This window comes from Stenella coeruleoalba (genome assembly GCF_951394435.1).
Source record: "Stenella coeruleoalba genome assembly, chromosome: 19".
Classification (NCBI taxonomy): Eukaryota; Metazoa; Chordata; class Mammalia; order Artiodactyla; family Delphinidae; genus Stenella; species Stenella coeruleoalba.
This window is the reverse complement of record NC_137165.1, coordinates 9,075,185-9,091,611: the sequence shown is the minus strand read 5'-3', so window position 1 is coordinate 9,091,611 and position 16,427 is coordinate 9,075,185. Positions and strand designations below refer to the sequence as shown.

The following is a 16,427-nucleotide window of genomic DNA, read 5'->3' as shown; positions in this document are numbered from 1 at the left end:
GCACCACGGCCGTCTTCCCAAGTTCGGGAACCTCCCGCTGGGGTGGGGAGTGGAGTTAACTGGCTGCGAGGTCCCAGGGCTTGTGTCCCACCCCCCAGCTGGTGGAGACCGAGGCCATTTCCCTGATCCTTAGCCAGTTGGCCTGCCCTTGCCTCTGCCCCGGCGGCCTCCGTTTCCATGTTCATATTAGCCGCGGTCCCTGGGGTGAGGGAGCGCGGGCTGCTGGGGCATGGCGTCTTACTGACTTCCTATCAGGGTCCCCACTCTGTTTCCACACCTGGGGCTGCCACAATCCCCCAGTCCTAGAGTGTCTTCCTGCACAAGAGGGCACAGGATGCTGGAGCTGTGAGAAGTAGCAATGAAGGAAGGGGGTGCCCAGATTCTGAGGCAGTGGAAACCAAGGCCTCGAGTGTTAATTGTGGCTAATTTTCCCTTGGCTGTTGTGGGAAGAAGGATTGTGTATCCTAGAGCAAGGGGCTGGGCCAGGCCCAGACTTTTCCCCTCCTGCACAGCTGCCTCTGCCTGAGCAAGACAGGTCTGGCGGGTTAATCTAGTGCTTGCTGGGGGAGGGAGGCCAAACAGGGCCTCATGTCTGTGTGGCGTTGGTGTCTTCCTCCTCGCGGAGTTACTTTCTGTCCCCTAAGCCTCCACAGTCCGACAGGGGTCATGGAGAATGGGGAGAGGGGACATCTGGGAAGAACCAGCCCCGTTCTCTCTGACAGAGACATCTGGAGAGAAAGCCAGGGACCTAGCCCTGCTGAAAGCAGGTACAGGCCGTCCTCTGGGTTTGTGCTCATGAGTATGTGGTGCTTGTGCATTTGAGAATGCATATGCGGGTTGTGTCTGTGCCCGTGTCTTTGTGTGGGTCTCCCATACTGCTTATATATGAATGGGTTAGGATGTCTGGGACTAAATTTGGAGACAAGGGGTGAGACCAGGGGACAAAGGGGCAGGGTCCGTGAGTTCTCAAAGGGAACAGGGAGGAGTATATAGATTTGAAGGCACATTTCCAGTCTCCTTGGGAGGAGGAGGAATGTTTAGGTAATTGTGGAGACCTTCTTGGATGGGGTTCGGGTGTGACAAAGGAGCTAGACACTGTGATCCTGTGGGCAAGAAGTGAACATGCCTGACTGAGGATTTCTTTTCCTCCAGGGCTGTGCTGGGGTGACAGGAGGCTTGGTGATTATCTGAGGAAATATAAATAGAGGTCTCCTTCCTCACAAAAAGGATGTCAGGGCCCCAGGGTGTTAGTGTGAGAACCCAGGTGTCCACCTTTGGCTCTGCCGTCTCAGCATCTGGCTTAGGGAGCTGCCAGCTTGTGTCTCCCCACTCCAAGTGCTGGGGTCAGGCCAGGCCAGCAGCTGGGCATGGCTTCCCCAGTTCCTGGGCAGGATGCCAGCTGGCTAAGTGAGGGGGAAGGCAGGAGGAGCCCTGGCGGCGACTAAAAGGACCTGCCACAGTCAGAGCCCATGGCCTAGAGCCTGGTCCCTTGTTAGTAGGAGGGGAGAGACGGGAGTGGTTTGGCCGCTCTTCCCTTCTGACCCCTGACCTCCCATTCAGAACCCGAGCATCCCAGAGTACTCGAAACACTCTCTGTTTGCATCCAGCGGAGGGAGGCAAGGTTTGGAAGAGTTAATGCTGGAGTTCCTAGAGAGCAGCGGGAACTGAGGAGGTGAGGAAGGGAAGGGGCTGCAGAGACTGGGAACCTAGAGGCTTAGGTTTTCTGGTGCTCTCTGCCCCAAAGATAAGGATGACATTCGGCTGCTGCCTTCAGCACTGGGTGTGAAGAAGAGAAAAAGAGGACCCAAGAAGCAGAAGGAGAACAAGCCAGGAAAAGCCCGAAAACGCAAGAAGCTTGTAAGTGTTCAGGACTCCTATCTCTACAGCTAGGCTTGGAGACCCAGCCCTAGAGACCTACGTTTTCTCTGGTCTTGATTACTGTGGGGATCCTGAAGTCAGGGAGGCCTGATCCCCTCTACCTGACCCCACCCCCGCTTGCTAGCCTGTATCTCCCAGGTCTGGGACCCTAACCTCACTCACCACGGCCTAGTGAAGAGCCCAGTTGTCAACTTGACTTGCCCTGCAGCACAGAGAAGCGGTTGAAAGCACAGGCTCTGGAGGTAGACTGCATGAATTTAGAGCCTAGCAGTCTTCTGTCTTCTTGGACAATTTATTTAGGTCTCTGTGCCTCAGTTTCCTCATCTACAAAAAAGTGAATAAAGATAGATGTTATTATCATAGGATTGTTGTGAAGATCAAAAGAGACGATAAATGTTATGTGCTGAGAACAGTTTCTGGCACAAGGAAGGGCTGAAGAAATAGTGTTTTTATTTCTTTCCCTTAGGACAGCGAGGAGGAATTTGGCTCTGAGCGAGATGAGTACCGGGAGAAGTCAGAGAGTGGAGGCAGTGAATATGGAACTGGACCAGGTCGGAAACGGAGACGGAAGCACAGAGAAAAAAAGGAGAAGAAGACGAAGCGGCGGAAAAAAGGGGAGGGAGATGGGGGGCAAAAGGTGAGTAGAATTAGGGAGTGAGGGGAGAAATCAGTATTAATGACAGGCATGAGGAGTGGAGGAGGGAGAGCCCTGGGCGAGCAGGGTGCTAAGTGGAGAGGCTGTGGTTTGTGAGGAGTGGGATTGGGCTGGGAATGGAGCAGGAAGCAGAAAGCCCAGGGAACCTGGTGGGTGGGTAGAGAGGCGTGTGGGAGGCCCAGGACTGGACCCCTGCGTCACTGAAGCCTGGTCTCGCCCAGCAGGTGGAACAGAAGTCATCGGCAACTCTGCTTCTGACTTGGGGCCTGGAGGACGTGGAACATGTGTTCTCTGAGGAGGATTACCACACACTCACCAACTACAAAGCCTTTAGCCAGTTCATGAGGTGCGGTAGGGCTGAGGAGCCCTCTCGAGCAGACGCTTTTAATTTGGGGGAGGCCCTGGACCCTTCTGGAATCTGATGAAAGCTAAGAAACTGCTCTCCAGAGAAATTCACAGCACATACGCATAAAATTCCCCATGTCATCTTAGGGAATTCCTGCACTCCTAGGATCCAAGGACTCCAGTCAGGAACCCTTCACTGGGGGGTCACAGTACCACTGCTAGGTTAGAAACCTCTGTGGTGACAGACTATCAGGAGGACAGGTGGCCCTCCTTGGTCTAACAGTTCCAGTTTCCCCTGCCTGACTTCTCTCTAGACTGGAGTGGGGAGGTGGTATCCGTGTTCCCCAGTTTCCTTTGCTCAGTTATCAAGTCCTCTGTCCCTTCGTTAGACACCAGTAATCACGGAGGATGCATTGCTGACAGTGGGGCCTGAGCTTCAGGGGCTCCCGCAGTAGGGTACAGAACAGCAGAGACGCCTTTTGGGGAGCAGGCACTTCAGCAGCGCCGTTCAACGCTCTGGAGGCAGCCTGCTGAGGTTCAGGTCCCAGTGTCATGTTGGGCAGCTCACTTCTTTGATCTCCAGTTTCCGCATCTGTAAAATAGGCACATAGTACGTACCTCATGGGGTCTTGTGGGGATTTGATGGGATGATGGATGGAAAGCTCAGCACACTCAGTGCCTGGCCCCTAGTGGTGTTCAGTTCCTGGTAGCTATCCTTAGTCCCGTTGCCTCACTGCTTCACTACTAAAGACAGTGCTTCTGTCAGCACCGGGGTCACCCACGTCCTCACAAGAGCTTAACACCTCACCGCAGAGCAGAACCAGTGTGGCCCATCAGACTCCACCTGATGGGACCCTTCATCAGGGCCCGTGGAACTCTTTAGAAAAGCACAGAGAATCATAGCAACTCCTAGTAGTATTGCGAGGAGGAAATAAGGTATTATGTGTGTGGAAGTGTTTTAGGAACTGTAAAGTAGTTGTCCAAGGTAGAGCTTTTTTATTAATCTCATATCTTTTTATCCTTTTTAATCTGCATTTAAATTTTATTTTGCCTTTTTTTTCTTCTTCATACTTTTTTCTTGTTTTTTTAGACTTTTTTTTCCCTTCTTAAACTTTTTATTTCTTTATTTCAAAATTGATGTTATTCTTCATAGGATGTACTTTCACCACCTAGGAATGCTAGCTGGTACACAGACTTAATTGGTGAGGGGAAATGACAGTATTCCCAGACCATCTGTGAAGGGTCCGAGTGCCTTGCTTCTATATTTTCAGGCCCCTGATTGCTAAGAAGAATCCTAAGATCCCAATGTCTAAGATGATGACCATCCTTGGGGCCAAGTGGAGAGAGTTCAGCGCCAACAACCCCTTCAAGGGGTCGGCAGCTGCTGTGGCGGCAGCGGCGGCAGCGGCGGCCGCAGCTGTAGCTGAGCAGGTGTCAGCAGCTGTCTCATCGGCCACCCCCATAGCACCTTCCGGACCCCCTGCCCTTCCACCACCCCCTGCTGCTGATATCCAGCCCCCACCCATCCGAAGAGCCAAAACCAAAGAGGGCAAAGGTAAGAAACCCTCTAGTTGGAACAACTGTCACCTCACCCTCTAAACTGCATGTTCTCAAATTATAGTCCAGAGCTCTTGTCTTCTCAGCCCTGATTGTTGTAGAAGAAATGCTGTCCAGGAAGGGGTCTCAGTGAGACCCACAGAGAGGTCCAGAAACCCTGCGGCCTCCATTGTTCCTGGCTTTCATGACCTCGGCTTTTTCTCTGTCACCCCACTCCTCACTCAGGTCCAGGCCACAAGAGGCGGAGTAAGAGTCCCCGAGTGCCTGATGGACGCAAGAAGCTTCGGGGAAAGAAGATGGCCCCACTCAAAATCAAACTAGGGCTGCTGGGCGGCAAGAGGAAGAAGGGAGGCTCGGTGGGTGGCCCCTCCCGTCCACTGTACTTCTGGGGTGTGGTCAGGGGCTGGGGGTCCAGACACAAGGGTCCATGAGGGCAGCGGGAGCGGGAGCCCCAGGCCTGGGGAGGGGAGTGGAATCCATTTGGCGTCTCTGACAGCCACGGGGGCTATGGGCAGTATGTTTTCCAGAGTGACGAGGGCCCTGAACCAGAGGCTGAGGAGTCAGACCTGGACAGTGGCAGTGTCCACAGTGCCTCAGGCCGCCCTGATGGCCCTGTCCGCACCAAGAAACTGAAGAGAGGCCGGCCAGGAAGGAAGAAGAAGAAGGGTAAGCTGTGTCAGCTGTGTGCAGTCCTGTCACTCAGCCTTCCTTTCATTCCTTCGTTGTCTTTCTTATTTGTAGTGTTGACCTCTTTACTGAACGCTTTTCTCTTTCTCTCCCCTCCCGCATTCCGCTCTCCTTCTCTCTCTCTGTTCCCTTTGCCTCCATTGGGGTGTATGACAGTCCTGGGCTGTCCTGCAGTGGCCGGGGAGGAGGAGGTTGATGGCTACGAGACGGATCACCAGGATTACTGTGAGGTGTGCCAGCAGGGTGGGGAAATTATTCTGTGTGACACCTGCCCTCGTGCCTACCACCTCGTCTGCCTCGATCCTGAGCTTGACCGGGCTCCTGAGGGCAAATGGAGCTGCCCCCACTGTGTGAGTACTGGTGCCACCTCTTACGGCCCTCAGGGACCCACCCACCTCTTTCCTCCTTGCTTCCTCTTGTCCTCTCCCTACCTCCAGATGCCTGGGCTTCTCCGTAACAGATGTTGAAGTGTCCAAGATCCTAGTTTGATCCTCTCCCCCATTCCTTTGCCCCCAAAATTAGCATTTTGGGGACCTGAGAAGTCCTGTTCCTTTGTTCCCAGCAGTCTTCTCTGCACTTCTAGGATCTAGCTGTCCTGGTTTGCCTCTGTCTTCCAGCCTCACTCCTTATCCTCTTTCTTGTGTCTGTGTCTGTCCTTGGCCTCCCAGGAGAAGGAGGGGGTACAGTGGGAGGCCAAGGAGGAGGAGGAAGACTATGAAGAGGAGGGGGAAGAGGAGGGGGAGAAGGAGGAAGAGGACGACCACATGGAGTACTGCCGTGTGTGCAAGGATGGCGGGGAGCTCCTGTGCTGTGACGCCTGCATCTCCTCCTACCACATTCACTGCCTGAACCCCCCGCTGCCTGACATCCCCAACGGCGAGTGGCTGTGTCCCCGATGCACAGTGAGTGGGCCCATCTCTCAGGCTTTATTGTCAGCCCCGACTCCTCCTCCATCTCTGGGGCCCAAAGGTTGGGCTCTTTCTTTCTCTACTCTCCCCCACACCTAGCCTTTGATTCCCGTGTGGGACCCCCATCCTCCTACTCTAATGATGGGCTCTTTCTGCCTTTCTTTCCTCTTCGTGTGCGTCCATCCCGAAGTGTCCCGTGCTGAAAGGCCGTGTGCAGAAGATCCTACACTGGCGGTGGGGGGAGCCCCCTGTGGCAGTGCCGGCCCCCCAACAGGCAGACGGGAATCCAGATGCCCCGCCCGCGCGTCCTCTTCAAGGCAGATCGGAGAGAGAGTTCTTTGTCAAGTGGGTAGGACTGTCCTACTGGCACTGCTCCTGGGCCAAGGAGCTTCAGGTACAAGGGCCTCTCCTTCCCCGCCTCCTGGGGCCCCATTCACTGCCATTCTCTCTCTTGGCCCGCTGTTCTCTCATCATCCATCCCCTCTGCTTTCCCTCACATTAGGCCTCTGGCCGCCCACACCCTACCAACTCCCTTAGTTTCCACACTTGGTTCTCTTGGACTCCAGTTCTCTTTCCCTCAGTCTCCATTAGATTCCTTCCCTTAGCTATAACATAGGCTTTCCTTAGCCTGCCTCAACTCCATCTCTTTCCTTATCCGTCTTAACCATGTTTTACTGATAGCCCCAATCTTAACAACCCTATTCCCTTCCTCCTTTTGCTTATTAATACCTCCCCACCCAGCTCCTGTCTCTGACTCTGTTCTCTGGCGTGTTATTCGTTCTCCTGCTTTGGATTTAACTCACTATGTCCCTCATCCCACCTCTTTCATTGCTTGCCTTCCCATGCCATTCCCCCTGCCGGCCTCTGCCCTGTCTCCTTTTGTCCTCTCGGGATGTTGGGACTATCTATTCCTTCCTCCTCTGTGCCCCATCAGCTGGAAATTTTCCACTTGGTAATGTACCGAAACTATCAACGGAAGAATGACATGGACGAGCCCCCACCCCTCGACTACGGCTCTGGTGAGGATGATGGGAAGAGTGACAAACGCAAGGTGAAGGACCCGCACTATGCCGAGATGGAGGAGAAGTACTATCGTTTCGGCATCAAGCCAGAGTGGATGACCGTCCACCGGATCATCAACCACAGGTGAGTCCTTGGTCCTTGGTCCGTGCGAAGGCCTACCTGGGTTCTGCCACTATTCTTGCTGCGCTGTGGCTCCATGTTAGTATTTGTTGATTAACCAGATAATTGATCTAACTGGATAATTCCCACTGCAGCCCCAGCCCTTCTGGCTTTGTTTCCTCTATGGAGATGGGAGGAACCAGGAGGAAGGTCCAGCCCAGCACTGACTGCTTTGTCCTTGCTGCTTTTAATTTCTAACAGCTTAAGAAATGACACATGAGTCTGGGGATCTGGTTGTAAAAAAAGCAAAACGGGAAACACATGGTTCATATAGACCAGTGTTTCTGGTACTTCTTTCTTCCCAGTACTTATTACTAACTAATGTTACATTGTCTTTTATTTTTCTATTTCATCACTGCCTCCCCCAATAGAATGTGAGCTGCATGGGAATAGGTCATTTGTCTGCTTAGTTCTGCTCAATCACCCGTGCCTGGGACAGTGCCTGGCATGTAGTAGATGTTTAGTAAATACTGATTAGATGAACGAACGATGTTGAAGCCAGGGATGTTTTGTGATCGTTGATTTTTAGGAAGCCATCCTGAAAAAGTTAGGGTAGAACTTCAGCCATTCCAAACTGCCTTTCAGAGGCCCACCATTGAGGATTAGGTGACAACGCCTGCGTGCTTGCTGATAATTGTGTATGACTTTTTCTACTTGTGACACATATTACTTTTCCCCTCCTGCTCCTTCTCCTGGCTTCTCTCCCCACAGTGTGGATAAGAAGGGAAATTACCACTATCTAGTGAAATGGAGGGACTTGCCATATGACCAGTCCACGTGGGAGGAAGATGAAATGAACATCCCTGAATATGAAGACCATAAACAAAGCTACTGGAGACACCGGTGAGGGAGCCAGGTCGTGGGTTAGAGGGAGTCTGAGGACAGAGGCATGAAAGCTAAACCTCCAGCGTTCAATGAGATGCAGTAGGGACAGACCCAATCTAGAATTTAGGGCAGTGGGAGCCTGGGCTGGGCTGTTTGCGGTGGGGTCGGGAAAGAGGTGGTGTGAGGAGCAGAAAGGAGATCTAGCCTGAGTAATGGGGATGAGGATGCTGAGGAGTGGGGAGGGTTGGCTTTAGAGCTGAACTCCGTAGGGGTGAGGGTAAAGAACCTGGGAGAAAGGAAATGTGAGAAAATCTTGGTTATGGAAAGTGGGAGCTAGGTCTGGAGTGGGTTCAGAAGGACAGGGGTGGGTCCAAGGACCAGGTCTCACTCAGACCCGCTGTTTTCCCAGAGAACTAATTATGGGGGAGGACCCCGCCCAGCCCCGCAAGTATAAGAAGAAGAAGAAGGAGCTGCAGGGTGATGGGCCTCCCAGCTCTCCTACTAATGATGTAAGTCCTCCCACTTGGCCTGTCTCCCGTTTCTGGAGCCATGGTGATTGAAGATTTCCTGGGGGCTTCTGACAGAACTTCCCAGAGTTTCAACAACTTCTTTGAACAGTAGCTCTTCCTTCAGTGTTCAGCTTTGCCCCAAGAGTGCTAGGAATTTTGGCACAGGAGTGAGAGCTGCTAGAGACAGCAGCACACAGGGCTCTTCTACCAGTTTCCTTCCCCACAGTGCTTCTGGGTATTGTTTTAAGGAATGAGGGGGAGGCACTGCAGACTGAAACTTTCATAAGCTCAGGCCATAGGAGAGGGACTTGTAATCCCATTTGATATCAGTGCCGGGGAGAGGGGAGGAGGAGGCCAAGACCGGAGGAGCAGCTGATGGCTCCCCTGAGCTTTCTGACTTCTTGATTCTACAGCCGACAGTGAAATACGAGACTCAGCCCCGGTTCATCACAGCCACTGGAGGCACGCTGCACATGTATCAGCTGGAGGGGTTGAACTGGCTACGCTTCTCGTGGGCCCAGGGCACTGACACCATTCTGGCTGATGAGATGGGACTGGGCAAGACCATACAAACCATCGTCTTCCTCTACTCACTGTATAAGGAGGTGCTAGACTCTCGGGCCCTGAGGGGGACAGCCGTGCTGAGGCCTAGCCTGGACTGGGGAAGGTGGGAGTGGAGGGTGAGGGCAGAGAACTGGCGGGGAGGGGTGTGGCAGGCAGTGGACTGGGTTGTATGACCGTGAGCCTAGACTAATGGTCCCCCACCCTCGACTCCCAGGGCCACACAAAGGGTCCCTTCCTGGTGAGCGCCCCGCTCTCCACCATCATTAACTGGGAGCGGGAGTTCCAGATGTGGGCACCCAAGTTCTATGTGGTGACGTACACGGGTGACAAGGACAGCCGAGCCATCATTCGTGAGAATGAGTTTTCCTTTGAAGACAACGCCATCAAAGGTGGCAAGAAAGCTTTTAAGATGAAGGTAAGCCCCTCTATCTCATGTCCTCTAAAGTCCTCAGATCTGTCGTTTCGTTGCCCCAACCAGGACTTCAGCTCCTTTATTCCCCGTTCAGCTTTCTCCCTCCTTTCCTCCACCTTCCCTCACGCCTCTGCACTCCAGTCCTGGAGATGTAGTGGGTACTCCCAGGGGTGTACATGGATCTGTTCATCCTGGACGAGTGGTGGAAGTTTTGGGGCCACATTCAAAAGTCCCTGCATGGAGTCAAAGTTGGAGGACAGGACAACGGGCTCCCTTTGGGAGTCTCAGTTAGGCCTGGGTGTCTGTGTGGAGAATGGGGGTGGAGGCCTAGATGCTTGGGTGTGGGGTGGCAGCCAAGTGGACAATGGTTGTGTTGGCAGAGGGAGGCGCAGGTGAAGTTCCATGTTCTCCTGACATCATATGAGCTGATCACCATTGATCAGGCAGCTCTTGGCTCCATCCGCTGGGCCTGTCTCGTGGTGGATGAGGCCCATCGGCTCAAGAACAACCAGTCCAAGGTGAGTGAGATACCCAGGCCTCAGAAACTTGAGGCTGTGGACTCCTACTTGCCCTAGTCCTAAAAAATAAAGTTTCAGGGACTTTCTGCAATCAGGGAGGCAGGAAGCCTGGGAATAAGTCTGGGGAGAAGTCCAGGTTGGAAGAGGGAGAGGACTAGGGATATGAGGGCCTCTGATCCTGAAGGAAATAGGAGCTAGAGGCAGGGAAAGGTGATACTGTGGGCCAGCCACTGGCCACTGATGGGCCCTTTCCTCTGCCTTTCCTTGCCCCATTTTCTAGTTTTTCAGGGTCCTCAATGGCTACAAGATAGATCATAAGTTGCTGCTGACAGGGACTCCACTGCAGAATAACCTGGAGGAGCTCTTCCATCTGCTGAACTTCCTCACCCCAGAGAGGTTTAAGTAAGTGGCTCAGCAGGGTGGTCTGCAGAGAGGAGAGGTGGAGGGACTGAGAAGATGAGTGGGAGGAGGATTCATCTGGAGTGAAGAATAGAGCCTGAGGTCAGGGGCAAAGAACCTGACGCCTGTTCATTTCCTTTTCTCCTTCTGGCTACTAGCAATCTGGAAGGCTTCCTGGAGGAGTTTGCCGACATATCCAAAGAAGACCAGATTAAGAAACTTCATGACTTGCTGGGGCCACATATGCTGAGGAGGCTCAAGGCTGATGTCTTTAAGAATATGCCGGCCAAGACAGAGCTCATCGTCCGCGTGGAGCTGAGCCCCATGCAGAAGTGAGATGCAAGGCGGGTTACCTGGCCCAGGGTTGAGGATTTGGTGGCAGCTTTCCAAGAGTTGGTGACCAAATGCAACATCATAATTGCTTCCTTTATTGTGTCTCTTCTATGCCCCTGCCCTGGGCTTTAGGAAATACTACAAGTATATCCTGACCCGAAATTTTGAGGCCTTGAACTCACGAGGAGGTGGGAACCAAGTGTCATTGCTTAACATCATGATGGATCTTAAGAAGTGCTGCAACCATCCGTATCTCTTTCCTGTGGCTGCTATGGTAGATACGGGAGCTGGGGGGCTGTGAAATGCCTGGCTCTTTGGAAACGTGGGCAGTTGAGCACAGGGCTGGAGTTGGGCTGGGAGGCCAGAGACTAGATTTCTGAGAAGAATAGGAATTGTAAAGGTGTGGAGCCTGGATTTGGGCCTCCGGCTTTCTAGGCATAGTCAGAATACGGGGGCGTGTTCACTGACCCTCTCCTCCTTTCTTCCTGCCTTCTTTTCAGGAGTCCCCCAAACTTCCCAGTGGGGCATATGAGGGTGGGGCACTTATTAAGGCATCTGGGAAGCTCATGCTGTTGCAGAAGATGCTGCGGAAGCTGAAGGAGCAAGGACACAGAGTGCTCATCTTCTCGCAGGTGACCCATCCCTGTAGCTCTTTCTCACCATCAGATAATCGCTTACCTCATTCCTGTGGTTGCCACGGGATGCGAGGTTAGGCAATTACACCCCTAAGGGTTTCCGGTATAGCTAAGTTCATCTTGGTCTCTGATCCCTGTTCTTAATTAAGGCTGTTGGAAGTTGTAGTCCAGTTTCTGTACGCCAAAAGGGGCGAAGGGGAAGGGTGAGCCATCTGCCTCCTAAAGGTCGTCTCTGGGACTGGTACTGTTTCTTAACCTTATTGGGGAAGGGAGGAGAGCACAGACCTTTTGGAAATCTGATGAAAGCTGTGGGTCTCTTCTCCAGAAAACTGCACACACAACTAGACAATTTTGTACAGATTTTCAGGGGATTCATAGATTTCCCTGAAACTTTGTCATGGGTGTCAGAGGAGAACCTCTGCCTTAGGAGAAATGGTCTTAAATCAAGAGAGAGAGAATGACAAGAATGTCCCAGGAGGAGCTGGGGGTGGAGGAAGCAGCTCTGGGGGGTATATGACAGGGCAGGGGTACAAGTGTAAGGACTGGGGTTGAGAGAGAATAAAGAGGTAGTCAGAACAGACAGGGCGCATCCCACTGCCTCGTCGTTCTAGACTCCTGCCTTTTCTCTTGCTCTAGATGACCAAAATGTTAGACTTGCTAGAGGACTTCTTAGACTACGAAGGCTACAAGTATGAGCGCATTGACGGCGGCATCACTGGTGCCCTGAGGCAGGAGGCCATCGATCGCTTCAATGGTGAGGGGGGCCTTGGTCCCTGCTGGGTGTGGGAGGCCCGAGAAACCTGTGCCTAGGTCCCTGGGATGGGAGGGTGCTGGCCTGGGAGGATATTAGCCACCTGGGCTTTTGAGTTGAGGGCATCGTTGTTTGTAGTCAGGGAACAACTAGGAGCAGGTGGACAGACCTTCTGGGTACAAGAAAGGCCTGATTTCCTAATTCTTGCCTCCTAGCTCCTGGGGCCCAACAATTCTGCTTCCTCCTGTCCACCCGGGCTGGAGGGCTGGGCATCAATCTGGCCACTGCCGACACTGTCATCATCTTTGATTCAGACTGGAACCCCCATAATGATATCCAGGTGAGAGCATGCCTCCTGGAGCCCCTCCGAGCAAGGAGATGTGTCTGTCTGTTCTGGGGTCAGAAATAAACCTCTTGGTGGGTAGAAGACCCTTCCTTGTCAGCCTCTTTTCCAGAGCATGTAGGGGGTGTCTCCCCTGCCACTCCCCTGGCCCATCCCCGCTTTCCGGCCCCTGCAGGCCTTCAGCCGTGCTCATCGGATCGGCCAGGCCAACAAAGTGATGATCTACCGGTTTGTGACTCGTGCATCAGTGGAAGAGCGAATCACACAGGTGGCCAAGAGAAAGATGATGCTGACGCATCTGGTGGTGCGGCCCGGGCTGGGCTCCAAGGCGGGCTCCATGTCCAAGCAGGAGCTGGATGACATCCTCAAATTTGGCACCGAGGAGCTATTTAAGGATGAAAATGAGGGTGAGAGCCTTTTCTGCAGCTCCCTGTAAGCAGGTCTTTGCTGTCTATGAGCACTTCTCTTCTGAAACCCCCTGAAGAAAATCTCTTCTCTGCATCCTTGGAGGAAGGTTGGCTTCTTTCCTTACCTGTAAGGTTGAAAACAACAGCAAATCTCTGTGTAGACGTCCAGGGAAAGGGCCTTCTCCTCCAGAGCTCCCGTGAAAAGGAAGCAGAGGGGAAGGCTTTCCTCTGATCTCTCTAAAGTTCTGCCTGAGGTTCTGGTTAGAGCTCAGAGTCCCCTCTCATTCCCCAACTCCACCAGGGGAGAACAAGGAGGAGGACAGCAGTGTGATTCACTATGACAACGAGGCCATCGCTCGGCTCCTGGACCGCAACCAGGATGCAACTGAGGACACTGACGTGCAGAACATGAATGAGTATCTCAGCTCCTTCAAGGTGGCCCAGTACGTGGTGAGGGAAGAAGACAAGGTGAGAGGCTTGGGGCCAGACACTGTGCATCCCGGGCCACCTCTGAGGGGTCGTGTCCGACGTCCTTGACCAGACCTTGAAGTTGGAGGATCCCCCTTCGCTCTTGGTTTTTGTCTGATCTCTTACCCCAGTGCCCATCAGAGAGCGGTAGTGGACCTCAAACGACTTCTTGGTCTAAAGGATGAGACTGGACTTTGGAGAAAACTTAGGCAGAGAAAGCGGTGATAAACTCGGGAGGGAAGCTTCTGAGTCAGAGTGGGAGGGACACAGAGGGCACTAGAGGAGAGGTTTGGAAAAAAGGGAAATCACGAGGAGGAGAAGCATATTGCAGGTAAGAGGTAAGGAAAACTCACACAGAGGACTTACACACAGTGACGAGGTCTAGGGCTGGGTGGAGGCAGGCGAGTAGGGATTTTGTCATGGTGGCAGGATTGGAAGGGGAGGCCTTCAGCGTTCGTCCTGCTGCCCCTCAGATTGAGGAAATTGAACGCGAGATCATCAAGCAGGAGGAGAACGTGGATCCCGACTACTGGGAGAAGCTGCTGAGACACCACTACGAGCAGCAGCAGGAAGACCTGGCCCGCAACCTCGGCAAAGGCAAGAGGGTCCGCAAGCAGGTTAACTACAACGATGCTGCTCAGGAGGACCAAGGTGAGGACCGCCCCTGACGGAGGGACCGAGAAGGGGAGAGTGCGCTTAGGAGTCAGGGCCTTCCCTGCCAAGTGGAAAGAGATTAGGAAGGGACACTGGGAGCTACCCGGAGGCCAGGTGGATTTGCAGGTGGTCTCAGCTATCTAGCAGTTGCAGAGGGCTCAGATGGACACCCAGGGGTCCCTGTTTAGAGTGGGTTATGCAGGAGTCAGGAGGTAGGTGGGTGAGTGGACATGGTGTGTGGTCCTGAGTCAGACGGCAGGCAGTCATCCGGCATCCCTAGGAGGGCCGAGGCCAGAGCGAAGGTGCAGAAGTCTCCGAGGGGAGGCGTCCAGACAGAAGGGCCCCAGCCTGGGCTTATCCAGGGAGCCATCACTGACCACTGAGCCCTTCCCCTCGCAGATAACCAGTCAGAGTACTCAGTGGGATCAGAGGAGGAGGATGAAGACTTTGATGAGCGTCCTGAAGGTGGCATCTGTTTTCTTGTTTTTCTACCGCACCTCTTCCCATTTCACTTCCCATTGTCTATTAAGCCCACTATTTTTATACAAAATGCTCATTTGTAGAAAAAGTAAAGATTGCAGGTAAGCAAAAAGGAAGAAATATCTATAATCTCGCCACTGTTAAAATTGGGAGTATATAACCGTGCAGGCTTAGGTACCTAGATGAAAGATCGAGAAAGGTAACATCCTCTTACGTTCCCACCAGTAATCTTGCTTGCATCGTATGGGTGCTACTGATTTTTTAGTATGACTCGATTCTTTTGGACCTATTGGGTTAGTAGTTCTGAATGCGCTGGGAAGAAAATTAGAAGCGCCTCAGAGCTGACACAGGCCTTTCCTGTGTTCTGTATCTTGTGAGAATGGAGGGCTAGGAAAGAGTGAGGGCGGGGAAGGAGGTGGCAGCTCTACTAACCGGGGTCACCATCTCCCCACCCAGGGCGTCGACAGTCCAAGAGGCAGCTCCGGAACGAAAAGGATAAGCCACTGCCTCCACTGCTGGCTCGAGTTGGGGGCAACATTGAGGTGAGCTGGCCTAGGCCCCTCTAGGGAATTGAAGCTGAGTCACTGAGGGTAGCACAGACCAAGAAATGAGATCCTGGACATTCACTGCCCACTCCCTCCTTGCCCCCGTCATCAGGTGTTGGGATTCAACACCCGTCAGCGGAAGGCCTTCCTCAATGCTGTGATGCGCTGGGGCATGCCACCACAGGACGCCTTCACCACCCAGTGGCTGGTGCGGGACCTCAGGGGCAAGACTGAAAAAGAGTTCAAGTGAGTGGGGGTGATACAGGGCTCAGCTGGATGGAAGGGTGAAAACTTTGGGTGTTACTGCCTTCCTCTTGGCCACCATATGATGTGACCTTACTCAACTGATCACCGTACTCCCTGCCAGACAGTCTTTCCTGGCTCAGTTTCCTGGGGGGTGGGCTCAGCCTGCCCCACCTCCCCTCAGATGAGCCTAGAGCAGGGAGGCCAGGCTTCCTCCCCAATGGGAGAGGCAGTTGAGACAGGAGCCTCGCCTGGGCTGTCCTTGCCTCACATTTATTTGACCATGATAACCTGGCAGGGGGGCTGGTGGGAAGGATGAAGAGCTGACTGATGGGGCCTAGGAATGAAGTAACCAAGACCAAGGGGACTGTGGAAATGCAAGGGGAGGGGCAGATGGGGGAGTTAGGATTTGGAGGACAGGTGATGGTGAGACTGAGAGGCCCAGGGGAGGACCCCTGGAGGCACCCGGGAGTTTCAGGTTCAGTAATCCCTGTGCCCCCTTTACTGCCCTGCCCCCCCTAAGGCTCTCCTAACACACCTCCCACCCCCGTGCTCCTTAGGGCCTATGTGTCTTTGTTCATGCGCCATCTCTGTGAGCCCGGGGCAGACGGCTCTGAAACCTTTGCTGACGGGGTCCCTCGGGAGGGACTGAGTCGCCAGCAAGTGTTGACCCGCATTGGAGTCATGTCTCTCGTCAAGAAGAAGGTATCCGTCTTCCCCTCAGCCAAAGAGGCTGGCCGCCTAGGCCCTGTGCTCCTCTGCCTCTCGTCCCTGAGTTCCGGACTCACGCTGGTGCGAGAAAGGGAGAAGCGCTGGAGCTTGCTGTGTGTCCGGTCGCCGGAGCTGATCTCTGTCCCTATGACTCTCCCGCACCCTCCAGGTTCAGGAGTTTGAGCACATCAATGGGCGCTGGTCTATGCCGGAGCTGATGCCCGACCCCAGTGCTGACTCCAAGCGTTCCTCCAGAGCCTCCTCTCCTACCAAAACGTCTCCCACCACTCCTGAGGCTTCTGCTGCAAACAGTCCCTGCACCTCAAAACCTGGTAATCAGCTCAGGATGGCAGGAGAGACAGATGGGGCCAGTGTCCGTTAGACGCCGAGGGTCTGGAGTTGGGGTGGGGAGTTTCTG

The 16,427-nt window shown here is 53.6% G+C and overlaps 1 protein-coding gene across 12 annotated transcripts in view; it reads left to right on the top strand.

The window, feature by feature from the left end:
* Nucleotides 1-16,427, top strand: part of CHD3 (chromodomain helicase DNA binding protein 3) — a 47,256-nt gene that overhangs the window by 25,210 nt on the left and 5,619 nt on the right. For 7 of the 12 annotated variants that reach the window (XM_079904412.1, XM_079904414.1, XM_079904421.1 and 4 more), the window contains 29 exons: nt 1,745-1,857; nt 2,345-2,515; nt 2,755-2,879; nt 4,150-4,433; nt 4,661-4,791; nt 4,951-5,101; nt 5,279-5,472; nt 5,791-6,024; nt 6,221-6,424; nt 6,965-7,176; nt 7,924-8,055; nt 8,447-8,546; nt 8,960-9,151; nt 9,325-9,525; nt 9,903-10,040; nt 10,321-10,442; nt 10,598-10,771; nt 10,905-11,046; nt 11,273-11,404; nt 12,044-12,161; nt 12,374-12,498; nt 12,677-12,908; nt 13,210-13,376; nt 13,850-14,027; nt 14,430-14,495; nt 14,967-15,052; nt 15,168-15,301; nt 15,859-16,003; nt 16,179-16,341. In XM_079904412.1, coding sequence (XP_079760538.1) covers nt 1,745-1,857; nt 2,345-2,515; nt 2,755-2,879; nt 4,150-4,433; nt 4,661-4,791; nt 4,951-5,101; nt 5,279-5,472; nt 5,791-6,024; nt 6,221-6,424; nt 6,965-7,176; nt 7,924-8,055; nt 8,447-8,546; nt 8,960-9,151; nt 9,325-9,525; nt 9,903-10,040; nt 10,321-10,442; nt 10,598-10,771; nt 10,905-11,046; nt 11,273-11,404; nt 12,044-12,161; nt 12,374-12,498; nt 12,677-12,908; nt 13,210-13,376; nt 13,850-14,027; nt 14,430-14,495; nt 14,967-15,052; nt 15,168-15,301; nt 15,859-16,003; nt 16,179-16,341 — 4,566 coding nt within the window. The remainder of the gene's footprint in view (nt 1-1,744; nt 1,858-2,344; nt 2,516-2,754; nt 2,880-4,149; nt 4,434-4,660; nt 4,792-4,950; nt 5,102-5,278; nt 5,473-5,790; nt 6,025-6,220; nt 6,425-6,964; nt 7,177-7,923; nt 8,056-8,446; nt 8,547-8,959; nt 9,152-9,324; nt 9,526-9,902; nt 10,041-10,320; nt 10,443-10,597; nt 10,772-10,904; nt 11,047-11,272; nt 11,405-12,043; nt 12,162-12,373; nt 12,499-12,676; nt 12,909-13,209; nt 13,377-13,849; nt 14,028-14,429; nt 14,496-14,966; nt 15,053-15,167; nt 15,302-15,858; nt 16,004-16,178; nt 16,342-16,427) is intronic. The other 5 variants (XM_079904418.1, XM_079904413.1, XM_079904415.1 and 2 more) reach the window with 4 other exon arrangements.